This window comes from Mangifera indica, chromosome 15, assembly GCF_011075055.1.
Source record: "Mangifera indica cultivar Alphonso chromosome 15, CATAS_Mindica_2.1, whole genome shotgun sequence".
NCBI classification, from domain to species: Eukaryota; Viridiplantae; Streptophyta; class Magnoliopsida; order Sapindales; family Anacardiaceae; genus Mangifera; species Mangifera indica.
In genome coordinates this window covers 13,507,674-13,521,850 of record NC_058151.1, presented here as the reverse complement: position 1 = coordinate 13,521,850, position 14,177 = coordinate 13,507,674, and the positions used below count along the sequence as shown (strand labels likewise).

Here is a 14,177-nt window from a genome sequence, read left to right as displayed (position 1 = left end):
TTTGAAAAAGTGACATTTTCACCTCCACAAACCTTTAGATTTTTTTCTCTCTAATGATAATGACAGTGACGACCAGCATTCTCCTCCCTTTTCTCTCTGCCACTATCGACGAAGAAGCACCAACATGATGAATCAAAGACGAAGAAGTTGTTGTCGCATTTTCCTCCTTTCTCCCTCAGATCCATCACATTTTCCATCAAATTAGTCCAGACGAAGCTTTCGTTGTGCGATTTGTCTTCGTCTAAAGCTAAATCGATTGAAAACGAAGTTAGTGCTACTTCGTCACATCGGTGCTAGAGAAGCCGAATTCTTTCATCTTCGATTTGTCGAGCCGATGCTTATTCGTTCATCTGGGACATTGTCGATTTGGCAGAGAGAGAAAGGAGGAGAATGGTCGCCGTCGTCGTCGTCGTTGTCACCGAAGAGAAGAAAACCTAAGGGTTTGCAAGGATGAAATATCACTTTTTCAAAGTTAAGAGACTAGGTTGAAATATTACTTTTCCAAATTTAGGGAGAAAAATGATATAAATTATATATTTTTTAATATGAAAGATAAAATAATGGTTTTACTTTTATAACTAAAAATTTTAACAAAAGTTAGTCTATAAACAAATGTTTGGGTTTTGAATTATTATGGGTATATTCTTAATATTGGATTAAAACTTAGGTGGAAAATAGTCTTTTGCCCTGTAAGCACATGACACTTTAATCCTAAATATATTTTTTTTCTTTTTTCTTTTTCTCCCATTTTTTATTTTGCTCTTCAAGACGGTTAATTTTAAATTTGTCAAAAAATCTTATTAAAAAGTTATCGGATTTTTTAACAAATTTAACATGCGGATAGGGTAATAACTTTGTCAAACTGAAATGGCAAGAATTATTATTATTATTATTATTATTTGGAATTAGTCTATCTGCCCATCTTATTTATAAACACAAGCCTTCTCTTTCACCTTCTTCCTCCATAACCTTTCCATTTTCACATTGATCAGAGATTTCAAAACACACACTTCAACTTCTACTTACTTTCATCACTGGTTCATCTTCATCTTCCCCGAACCGCAAATGGGTCGGTCACCCTGCTGTGACAAAGTCGGCTTAAAGAAAGGTCCATGGACCCCTGAAGAAGATCAAAAACTCTTAGCTTACATTGAAGAACACGGCCATGGCAGCTGGCGCGCCCTCCCTGCCAAAGCAGGTACAGAATATATTTGGTTGGACAAATAAACTCTGAAATCCACAACTAGAGTAAATCAAGGTTTATTAATCGTGATAGAGATTCGAACTCAAAGTTTTTCCCCGTAAGGTCTATTAGGAATTTACGATTATATAAATCCTTTACAGGTCTTCAAAGATGTGGAAAAAGTTGCCGCCTTCGATGGACTAACTATCTTCGCCCTGATATCAAGCGAGGAAAATTCAGTTTACAGGAAGAACAAACCATCATACAACTCCATGCTCTCTTAGGAAACAGGTAAAAGAAAAAAACAAATTTTCTCTTTAGATTCTTAAGAAATGACATTGAAAGATGAAATCTTCTAGGGTTTTTGTTTTTATTATGTTTTTGTTTCTTGTCTTCTTCAGATGGTCGGCCATAGCCACTCATTTGCCAAAGAGAACTGATAACGAGATCAAGAACTACTGGAACACGCATCTGAAGAAAAGACTGGCGAAAATGGGGATTGATCCGGTGACCCACAAGCCGAAAAACGACACTCTTCTTTCCAGCGACGGTCAGTCGAAGAATGCGGCCAATTTGAGCCACATGGCGCAGTGGGAAAGCGCGCGTCTAGAAGCTGAAGCGAGGCTGGTGCGAGAGTCGAAGCTCCGGTCACATTCTTTTCACCCTTCTGCAGCTTCCACTTCAGCTCAGTTTGTGAACAAAACGACGGCGTATACTTCTGCTGGTTCGACTGCAGCAATCGGTCATGGTGGCGGCGACTTGGAGTCTCCGACTTCGACGCTTAGTTTCTCCGAGAATAATAATAACAATAATGTGACGGCGGCGGTCGTGGCTACTGCTGCAACTACTGGGATTGGAGTCAACTCATTGAACATGATCGAATTCGTTGGCTCTTCCAGCTCCTCTCATCATCATCATCATCAAAATCATCATCTAACTGGAGGAATGATTAAAGAAGAAGATGAACAAGTACAAGATTGGAAATTCAAAGAGGGAATTGAAAACTCTTTGTCTTTTACATCAAATCTTCATGACATGACAATTTCCCTGGATAATCCGCCATGGACTACTAATTCCAACATGGAGGAGAACTTCACCAATCTTCTTCTAAATGATTCCATCGACGACGACAGCGGCGGCCGGAGCCTTTCCGACAAAGATTCCGACAACAGTGGCACCCATGACCTATACCAAGATAACAAGAATTATTGGAACAGCATTCTGAATTTGGTGAATTCTTCTCCATCTAACTCGCCATCGCCAATGTTCTGAAAATCAATAATTTCATCAAGACTCGTAATTAATTCTTTTCCTCCATTGTTGAAAATTATTATTACTATTATTATTATTATTATTAGATTACAGATATTTGGAGTCAAGAACATCATGAAGATCAAGTTTGAAGTAATTGCTATGGCTTCCTCATTAGTTTAGACAAAATATTAAATTTGAGGGTGCACTTGTGTTGAAATATTTATTATAATATATGGTTGTATTATTGCATTGCATGAAATTGATTTGAGAAATAAATATTAATTGATATAGCTGATTTTGTTTCGATAATTTTATCTCTTGGGTCTCATCTCATTGAATTCAAGATGGTCCAATCTTGGAAGGTATGAATAGATATAATATACAGTAAAACTTTTCAAATAGAGTTTTGAAGACTCCATTATGTATTCAATTATCTATTTAGATGTTATATTATATCTCTGATAACCAATTGAATATTCAAAACTGATATATGTAACATTACTTTTATATATACGAGAGTATTTTGGTTTAGTATTTAGGTTTGGATTTTATTAGAGCCTTTCGAGTTCTAATTATATTTTGGTTTAAATAAGTTAAGTTTAAGTTGAATAAATTTAGTTTTAAGTTTGCTCAACTTGTCTCAAATTAGAGTTCGTCTCATTGATGATTCTACTTTTTATTCTTCAATGATTATTTTGGATTTAAATGAGTTTTTTTTTTTAGTGATTCTTTTGGATTCAAATAATTATTTTTCTTTTCTGACGATTTGAACAGGTTATCTCGATCTTAAACTAATTATTTTGGATTTAAGTCGAGATTGAACTTACCCTTGTTGGGTTCAATTTGGCTTGAATCGAAGTTCGTCTCACTGATGATTATCTCTCTTCTTCTCCAACGATTTGAATGAGCCAAACTCGCTTCAGACTTAACTATTCTAAATTTGAACTATCTTTTTTGTTTTTGTTTTTTGGGTTTGTTTTATCTTAAATTCACTCCTATAGTATTTATTAAGGCTCTATATATTTGTGTAAAGATGCCTCCAATAAGAGATGTATTTATGACAGACTTTATTGCTGTTGGTTTCGTGTCACACTCTGCTCACAATTAATAAAAACTATTAACTCCATGGATTACAACTTTACATTATACACACATCTTGTCTGCAAAACCAAGAAAATTTTAATCAAAAATATTGGAAACACATTTATGACTCTTCTTTTGAACTTTCAAAGGGGATTCTACTGTACACCAATTGGTGCCAAAGGGACTAGATTAATTAATTGTCGATAAAAATAGATAAACAAAGGTTTACATTTGTGGGGCATTTCCCATATGCCCAATTCTTCCCTTTTACTGATTTGATATGAGCCCATCCAATTAATTACTGAAATCATCAATAACATATTTAAATAAATCAAAAGAGATATTAGATATATGCGGATATTTAATATCATTTAAAAACGTTAAAAAAACTGGTTTAATAATTTATGAATTTTTAAAGTATTAAACTTATGAATATATTATTTTAACAGTTGTTCAGACGGTAATATATAGCAAAGTCGGTAGAATTTATTATATTATGAAGCAAAGAAATTGAGATTGTGACAGATTGTTTGGTCGCTGCATAATTCTCTTATCTTGTATTGTAGAGATGCCCTGCCTAGTAGGGCTTCGATTCCTCCACCATTTATTTACAAGTACTTCGTGTTTAATTTCTTTGGTCCCTCTTTCTGTCTCTCTCAGTCACTTACAAACTATAATTGTGTATGCGTGTATGTATTATGTATGTATATATATTACTATATGTATATGTATGTACGTATGTGTGTGTGTGTGTGAATATTTAGATAGGAATATTCAAAAAATTTTAATGTGTAAATCATCAAATCAAATCAAATTTTTATTTTTATATTTTGTTAAACTAAGATAAGATACAAATACAAACTTAAAGATTTTTTATTGCTGACAAGGAGTGTCACTTAGCTGAGCTCAACCATCCTTTTGAGGTAAAACCCAACTACAAACCAACAAAAGATACAAATATAAAAGCTAAAAATCTTTTTTTATTGGTGACAAGAAAATCCCATTTGGCAGACATTAACCACCCTTGTAGGATAAAGGTCGACTACCCAATAACCCTTGGATAATGGTAAACCCGGAAATAAAATTTATAGAATTTCAAGATTGAATAAAAGTAAAATATACTAGAATAATAAAAAATAATAAAATCTAATGGGTTAATGAAAATTTTACATATTATATAGATATTATTACATATGTGGGATTACTGTTACGATCTCTCACTTTAAAATGCACATATCAAAAGGTGTTACTATATTTACTCAAATTTATTTGCAAAAATGTAGAGTTAAACCTAAATCCTATATATCAACACTTGAGATTCCGTATCTTAACCAGTTGTTTTCCAAATATATATATATATATATCATCCATTATTTTTCTATTTTTTCTCACAAGTCTCTTTAGTTTTGGAAAAATATTAATAGATTATGATCATAGTGACATTTTTTAGGGGTCTATATTACAATAACATGAACCTCAAAATTTTAATTAATGTGTAGGATTGTGAAATGTGATTTTTGCATCTTTAGTAGATTAAGATATATATGATTTTGACTCTTATTAATTAGCTCATGTGCCTATCCAAAAACGCTAATTCTGTCAACAAGTTCCATTTGAGACAACTTTGTATACACTTAATTTTCATATACATAAATACACCTACATACGTAATCAATTAATTTTGTTGACCACCGAAACATGACATTTAACTAAGGCTGCAAATATTCGAGCTGAGCTCCAATTTGAATCATTCAAGTTTGACTCTTAAATTGAGCTTAAATTTGATATAAGCTAATTCGATAACTTCGCGAGCTCATGACTTAAGTCAAGTAAAGTATTAATATGCTTTTAAAAGTTTCAAATCTTATACTTGTATTCTTAAAATTTTATTTCTTTATTTTAAATATAAAGGGTAATTGATAAAACTATAAGTTACAAGGTTTTTAATATCATTTTCGAAAATTCAAGAGTTAAACATAATTTTTTGAGCTAAAATCAATTTAACAGTTTCTGTTTGAGCTCGAGTTAAGATCTTATTGGTTTGATGATCTTAAACTTTGTATATTTGTAATTGAGATGAATTCAAACTAAACACTATTTGGCTCGGCTAGGTTGGAATGTATCCATACTGACAATTGACACTTTCAGGGTTAGGGTAATATAGTACTATTTTCTATTTTGAAAAATAAGAGATATAAAAAATCGCACCAACATCAATGCTTGGTTGAAAATAAAGGATCGTTAGTAGGATTTATAATATTATTAGTAAAATAAATAATATCTTCGAGAAGATTATTTTTTAAACAAATTCAAGCTGTAACTTTTCAATCTTAAATCGATCTTGTGTTAGGATTTATCCGAGTTAAGCTTTGATTGAATCCAGTCCATCCAACAAAAAGTTAAGCTTTTAAGTTTTGCTTGTAGCAACGCATGCAGATGAAGCGAAAATAGTAATATTCTGACACTCTAAATAAACATTTAATTTCATTCTTGGCTTTATTGATCCATTCAGATCCGTTGCATTCAATTTCTAGTCGCAAATCAAAATAATATTTTTATTATAATTTACAATAGAGTAAATTACAGTTTCCCACCTGAGGTTTGGCTAAAGAACACTTTTCCATCATTGATTACATAAATAACATTTTCCTGTCAAAAATCAAATTATATTTTAACTAGTTGGGATCATAATCAAAATTAAATTATTTTCAAATCAAGTTTAAACCTCAACTCACCCTAAACGCATCATAAGAAAATTGTTGTTTTTTGATGACGTATATCTTGGTACAATCAATTTTTGTTGAAAAGACGTCATCTCCTCCATTGGCATGTGTTATTTTTTGGAGAAATTTACACCGTTAAAATGTATTATAATACAAAAGAGCAACTCTAAAGCGTATATGTATAATATTGTTCCAAAAAGAATATAATCTATTTTAACGATGTTTCGTCTTCCTCAATTAGTCTTCATAGTTCAATCCAGTTTTAGACTATCGATTAAAGAGAAAAATGATAAAAGAATAATCGCTAGAGAAATAGAAATGAGAGGCCGTTAGAGAATAAAAAAAACCCTAAGAGAAAAAATACTATTTTTTAAGACTTGACATAGAGGAAAATTATTAATTTTTTAGGTTTAAAAGAGAAAAAAACAAAATTTTAAAACTAAAAAATTTAATTAACTTTAACAATTTATGGGTGAAAAAAAGATTTCTCAAAATTAAAGGATAAAAATCGTGAAAGTAACAATTTCGAACTATAATTAATGTAATGGGACAGCAGCTACCGAATTTTGACTCTTTTTATGAATTATTATGAAATTTTAGGATAAAGACAGTCTGTCAGGGAGGATTAAAGTAAGCAGTTGTAAAAAAATATTAACTGTTTTATGAAGAAAAATTGTTTTATAAAACCAATTTAGAATATTTAATTAAATATTATTTTATTTTTAATTTAAAATTATCTAATTATATAATAATATATTCTTTAAGAATCTAATATAATTATTCATGGCAAAATTGCTACAAGGTTTCTATGTATATAGATGAATAAAAATAGCAACATATTTAAAGTACAAGGTGTATATCACTATAGTTACCTCAATATAATTGGGTTTGACCTTATGTCGTGCTTATGAAACTATTTAATTAATTATTTACCCAAAAAAATTATTATTTGACATTTAGGGAGGTGATAAGGCATCCTAATATTGAAATGTCACTTATTTCAAGAAAAGCGGTTAACATTTTTCTCTCGAGGTTTAGTTTTAAAATATTTTAAAATCGTGTAGATTTTTGTTACTATCTCATAACCTTTAATTGTTTCACTTTTCTGAATTTATTATACCATCTTTAACAAAATACATTTAACGTATTCACTATATATACCAAAAGTTTATATTTATAATAGTGATATTATTTGAGTGATATAAACTAGACAAATTGCCTTACAATGCTAGAGTAGAGTTAAATGTATTAGAAATTGGTTTAGCTCAGTTCAAATTAGGGGGGCAACTCATTTTTAAAAACAAGTTAAACTCAAATTAAAAAGAATTCAATTCGATCTGACTCACGAGTCGAGGAATAGTTTAATTCAATTTGAGTTTGATTCATGATTCAATTGAATTAAATTAAATAATTATCAAAATAATATTGTTTTATCCGTTATTGTAAAAAATGATATCTTTTTGTCAGTAAGCTCCGAATTTAAATCACAAATTTGAATTGTAAATTTAAATCATGAACCCTAGCTGAACTCAAGACGAAAGGTGTTTAGACTCTATTCGATTTGTACCCTACCCTAAATTTGATTGTTAGATGGAAAAGAAAAGTAGAACAAAAATTAAAAACCCGTATGGAAAATATAGAGCAATTTGAAGTCAGTCGATCTCAGTGAGGAAACAAAAAGATTTCAACTGTGATTTTCTTATTAAATGATAGAACGAGGGAGCCAGCTGTGTTGAAAATGGTTATAGACACACGCCCCATTTCATCTGGCCTTTGCGTACATGATCGAACATTTATTTCTCAAGATAATGTTCCTCACATGGGTCTTAAATTACCTCGACTGCGCCCAACTGCTCTCAATTAATGACCTCTTTTCTATGTAAGCATGCACCTTCGTCTCTAGGGTGGCTCTGATCCAAATCGAAATGAGTTTGTGTTAATTTAATCTCATTAAATCTATAATATTTAGTTTGAATTTAAATTTATTCGAATCAATAAACAATAAATTTATCTCTAATAAAACTATCAGACTATAACTTTAACTTGAGATTGACTAATCCAAATTAAACCATGGATTCAATCTTAGCTAACTCGGATTAGATCCACCCTTGTTCATATATAATACCTAATTCTAATATTGAAATATTTCCATGGTTTAAAATTTTGCCGAATTATCAGGTTTAGGGTTTCCTTCCACAAAGTATGAGGTTTAAGTCTTTTCATTAAGTGTTGTTTCCTATCTCTTTAGGACTTTCGAGTTTGGCAAGAGCTCCAACAATATCTCCACTTTCGAATTAAGGTTATAAACGAGTTGAGCTCAAATTTGAACCATTTAAAGACTTTCAAGCTGAGTTTAAGCTTGATATAGTTCGCTTAGTAAGCTTGTGAGCTCACGACTTGGTTCAAATAATATATTTATAAACTCCTAAGAATTTTAAGTATTATTTTATATCCTTAAAATCTTATATTTTAGTTTTAAATATAAATGTTAATTGATAAATATGTACGTTAAGGGGTTTAATTATTTTTTTCAATTTAAGAATTTAAATTTAAATTTTTTTAAATTGAACTCAGGCCAACAATCTATCTCAAGCTAGAGTCGAGATTATACTAACTCAATGAGCTTGAATTTTTTATACATACAATCAAATCGGGCTCAATCCAAACATTATTTGAAAGTCTAACCAGGATCAAATCTTCGGTTTGATACCACAGAGTCCAAGAGTTAGGGTTCTTTCAGAATAACCTATTTGGCCGAAGACTTCTGTTTTATTTTTCTTGAACATGGTGTAATTCGGCAAGAACTCCAACAAGATTTCTACTTTGGAACCTCGGTTTGCAGAATAAAATACCAGAGATTCTTGGAATATTAAAACAAACTATAAAGAAACCTTATTTTTTTTAGGTCAAACAAGATTTATATAATGAAAGTTTACAAATGAACTCTATGGATTAAAAAAATGGCATATTATGGATTCTTATAACCCTAAATTTATTTACTTCAGTATTCTATAATAAGTATAATGATCCTTTGGAAGTATTATGTTCACATAAATTCAATATTACATCATTTAGAAAAGGCCAAAGGACTATATCTCACCCGTGTCTTGATGCGTTTTCAAAGTCATATCCTTTGGGTTTAAAAAACCTAAAGTCTTACCTATAAATCAACTACCATTAAAATTTTATATTAGAGGGAAAGGTAAAATCTTTATTTTACTAATAAATCCTAAAAATTTTATTATTTTCCCCTTAATTTGAAAAACTAATAATTTTTCCCCAAAATTAAGTTATGAAAAAATCATTTTTCCCCCTAGGGTTTCAAAATCTCCTTCTATTTACAGATGATTGGCTCTGATTCTTCCTCCATAGTTGACAATGGACAACAACACCCTATCTCCGTCGACAATGAGGCAATGGAGATAACAAAGGGTTGTCTGGATGACAAAGCCTTTGTCGTCCAAAAGATGAACCAAATGATGAATCGTCTGATCTGTCTTGACGTACGACGAATAATAGATAGGGTGCTGAAATGTCATTGCTGGTGGCCAGAGATGGTGGCTGAAAAGGGGAAGAAAATAAACTCTAGATTTTGGGAGAGGGGGAATGTTACTTTTGAAAGTTAAAAAACTTTAAATATGGGTAAAATTATTAGTTTTTAAAACTTATGAAGAAAATATAATAAGTTTTATATATTTTTTAATATTATTAGTAAAACAACAATTTTACCTCTGCCTCTAATAAAATATTTTAAAGACAGTTGACTTATAGGTGAAATTTTAAGTCTTTCAAACTCTGCTAATATGACTCTGGGAATGCATAAAAACTTGGGTGGGATAAACCCTTTGGCTTTTAGAAAATATGGATGTAATGTATGTATTAGAAGTAGGATAGTCATAATGTCCATAGTACCTTCGTGCTGATCAAACTGGATGAATAATAATGGAGTTAGGGTTTGTTCATCAATGGTGGACTGGTCTCTTGTCTGAAACTTAATAAACACTCAACTCTCACTATTTCAAATTATTCGGCCTCTACATTATTTTTCTCTTCATTCATTATGTTTTCCTAATTAACGGAAGATAAATGTAGATAGAGTTGGATTCGATTTGTAACAAATCCTATGAAAGTTCAATTTGACATTTGTTCAGATCTGAAAGAGTTAAGACCAACTTGAGATCCATGAGTTGAGAGTGAAACTCGATTTGAAAAAACTTTAACTTTATATTCGATCTGAGTTTATTCAAACTTAAATATTTGAATCGATTTAAACTCAACTTGTTTATGAAAATAAGTATAATCTTTGGTTTGAACTTGATTCATTCAATTCGAGTTCAAATTTAAACTCAAATATTTCGAATCAAATCTAATTCTATAAATAATCCTACATTATTGATCTATTTATCTAATAATTAAGAAAAACAACTATCCATGCTTAGGGTTTAAGGGTTGGTGGGTAAAATGAGCCCATTATTATTCATAAAACTTCCAAAATTTAATGTATACGTGCGAATATACTGATTTGTATTTGATACAACTTTAAGCATTTTGGTACTTGGAAACCTATAAATCACTTCAAATTATTCATTTTAACTATTGTGTATTTATCACATTCACAAATCTAGCTAGACATCTCAAGAGGGCTTGGGGCATTGCACAGCTCAATCCCCACAATTTTGGCGCAGCTCGCAGGCGGCATGTCCTGTAAAATTGTATGTTGGACCAGATTTGCAGGCTTTGTGGTCATGTTAAAGGTCTTAAAGTTCACCCTATGGGTTAGCTTGGTACAACTTGTAAAAACCAATAAAAATAAAAAATTGTTTTAAAAATTAATATAATGGTGGGTTAACCCACCAACGAGACTAATAGAGGCACAACTCAAAGGACTTTGGACTTTGTCATACATACTAATGGACATGATCTATAGGTTCTGTCAATGGGTATTCTAAGACATGATATAACCTATGGAAACGATGAGCCGTATCACAATTAGTTTGACACGACCTAGCACGATTCATTATCGTGTCATCATCTAGCTCATATGTAATAAATTCTTTATATTATTGTTTCATTTTCAAAGTAAAAAAAAAAAAAAAAGAAGTAAATTTAAAACATAAAAGCAAAATAATAATTTCACTGTAACACCCTCCTTAGACGTGTACCTTCCGAAGAGAATGTTTGTTGGAAAATAAAGTGTTGTTTACTTAGACCATTTATGAATAACTGTACGGAAATATCATATAAATAAAACTTCAACATTCATTAACAACAAAATATATAAATAATACTATACTAACAAATCTTACTAACTTATTCATACAATTTGACATTGTAATAAGATTTGTTTATATACATAATTTTATTCAAAATATATAAATATCACCATGTAGTATGCAAAATGTGTAATAAGGTCATCACGACATAAAAAACCATCCTATGGGTAGTTTGCACTTTTTATTAACATGCACATATATCAACATATCGGAACCAATAATCCAATCACTTAGTTTATCAAAAGCCTTTGTTGCCACCACTCAACTTGTAATTGCAAAACATCAAAAAGGAAAAAAGTAATAAACACGTAATAAGTAAACGACCAACTAAATACCTATTCTCTTAGCTTGCCTATCCTTTTCTTTCCGTTCTCGTCATGTGGGACATTCACTAATATCTTCAACTCTTATGACATGTTGAATTACACTTAAAGACTTGTGAAACATAAATAAAATATTTTATGAAAGGAACTTTACTTGTTATGTTGATCCGATTAAGTTGAGGCTAGGAATCGACAGTTTAGCCACATGAACACAATCACATGTGTTATATAATAATTTTCAAAAATAAAATATTTTGAGGTATTATGATATTTAACTTTCCAAAAAAAAAAAAATTTGTGGAGAAATTAAACTTGAATGGGAAAAAATGTATGTCACTCTTATTAAATTATATACTTGTAATGGATTGTGCACATGACATTGGCCCATTGGTCTACTCTAACATAGTCTAATAAGGCCCGGCGACTGCAATAACCCCATGGTTTGATAAAATAACCAATTCCCACCATCTAAAATTGAAAAAACCATTTTCCTACCCATTTATTAGAGTCAATAGTTAGTTTCAAAAGTCAAAAGGATATTTATATCATTTATTTCAAATATCATAATAAAAGTGTAAATAACTACCTTTTATCCTTATATTTAAATTATTACTATAACACCTTTATCATATTATATTGTGAATAATATTATGATGGTGTAAATGTCATTTTCTAAAACTTATTAGAGACAAATAGATATTTTCTCCTATCTTGTTTCAAAAATTATTATATTTACTTTATATGTTCAGAAATATTTTATATCTCTAATAATTTATAATATGTAATTACATTGTTACATTTTAATCGGTTTTTTCTGATGTAACTATTGAGAGACATATAAAATTGTAAAAATTTCAGTTGTTTTCAATTTCAAAAACCACTTGAAAAAAAATTTCAACACCCCAAACATTTTAAAAAATTAAAATCACTCCCGAACATGGCTGTTGTCATTGACCCACATAACTATAACTGTGTTAGTAAAATTTTATTTATTATTTTCACCTAAATTAATGTAAATTAGGGATATAACAAATATTTAACAAAATTTTGGGGATTAAATATTAATTCACTCAAAGTTTTTTTTTTGGTCTTTTTAATAATTTTATAAAAAAAGTTAACAGATGAAAAGTAGTTTTTCAAACTTACATGTGGCAATGTCATTTCATCGAACCTTGAGTGGGAAAGAGTTATTTGACCTCTATTAAACAGTTACGAAAGCAAACTACAATTTTCAGCCACAAAACCCAAAGAAAGTGATCTCACATGGACATCTCACTGTTTTGTTTGTTTTTTTTTTTTTTTTCAGAACAAGGCCATACGAGTTATTCTCACCAAGGTTTAGTATATTCAAAAAGGTCTACCTACAGGGTTTAAAAATTTTAAATAACTATTTATCATCTCATATTTATTAAAATTTTTAATTAATTCTAAGGGTAAAATTTTTATTTTATTTTTAATATTAAAATAAATATAATTATTTTTTACCCTCTTACTTTAAAAAAATAACATTTTTACCTCACTCAAAAGTTTGAAAACTTGTATTTTCCCTTTAAAGTTTGATATTTTCAAATCTAACAACCATTTCAGGAAGGTAGTCAGTCAACCTTCCACCACCTCCCTTCCGGGTGGTTTTTTGGTATAAAAACCATTGAAAATGGTGCCAAAATGGTGAGATCATACAAATTTGTGTGATCCAATCATTTTAATTCCATTTTCGATAGTTTTCATGTTGGGAAACCACCAAGAAGGGAGGTGGTGGGAAGGTTGACTGATGGCCTTCCTAGAATGGGCATCAGATTTGAAAAAACTAAATCTTAGTTTTAATATTAAAAATTTTTGGGTAGAGTGAAAATATTAGTTTTTTAAAGTAACAGGGTAAAAAAAATATAATTTTATTTATTTTAATATTAAAAATAAAATAACTTTATTTTTATAATTAATTTTAAAAATTAATAAATATTAGATGATAAATAAATATTTGAATTTTTCAAACCTCATTGGTAGAACTTGAGAAATGCAGTGAACCTTGGGTGGGAATTAGTGCTTTGGCCTTTTCACAATTTCAACTCCACACTATCCACAAGTTAAAATTGACAGGCAACCAGTGCTGAGCCAATCTACAAACATGGCTTGGTTTACGGTACAACCTAAAACCCTTAAACTCTGCTTTCGTTGACTTCCAATCGGTCAATCCGTATGTTTTTATAGGTTAGCCTCTAAATTATATATTTTTTAATTTTTACTAATTTTTTCTCAGATCGAGTCAAATGATAACCCACAGAATTAGTGCAACCCAGACTTAGTACAAGCCACATTTTTCTTCACCATTCCAAACCAA

The 14,177-nt window shown here is 30.2% G+C and overlaps 1 protein-coding gene across 1 annotated transcript; it reads left to right on the top strand.

The window, feature by feature from the left end:
* Window positions 1-959: 959 nt before the first annotated feature.
* LOC123197627 (transcription factor MYB106) lies at window positions 960-3,527 on the top strand. Its single transcript, XM_044611954.1, has 4 exons — window positions 960-1,198; window positions 1,345-1,474; window positions 1,585-2,479; window positions 3,212-3,527. Exons 1-3 carry the CDS (start codon window positions 1,066-1,068, stop codon window positions 2,453-2,455), a joined length of 1,134 nt encoding a protein of 377 aa, XP_044467889.1. The 5' UTR covers window positions 960-1,065; the 3' UTR covers window positions 2,456-2,479; window positions 3,212-3,527.
* The last annotated feature ends 10,650 nt before the right edge of the window (window positions 3,528-14,177 follow it).

Excerpts from the sequence above, each read along its gene's own strand:
- LOC123197627 (XM_044611954.1), top strand. The coding sequence starts at position 1,066 with ATGGGTCGGTCACCCTGCTGTGACAAAGTCGGCTTAAAGAAAGGTCCA. Across the intron at positions 1,199-1,344 it reads CGCCCTCCCTGCCAAAGCAG|GTCTTCAAAGATGTGGAAAA; the intron begins GTACAGAATATA and ends AATCCTTTACAG. Across the intron at positions 1,475-1,584 it reads CATGCTCTCTTAGGAAACAG|ATGGTCGGCCATAGCCACTC; the intron begins GTAAAAGAAAAA and ends TGTCTTCTTCAG.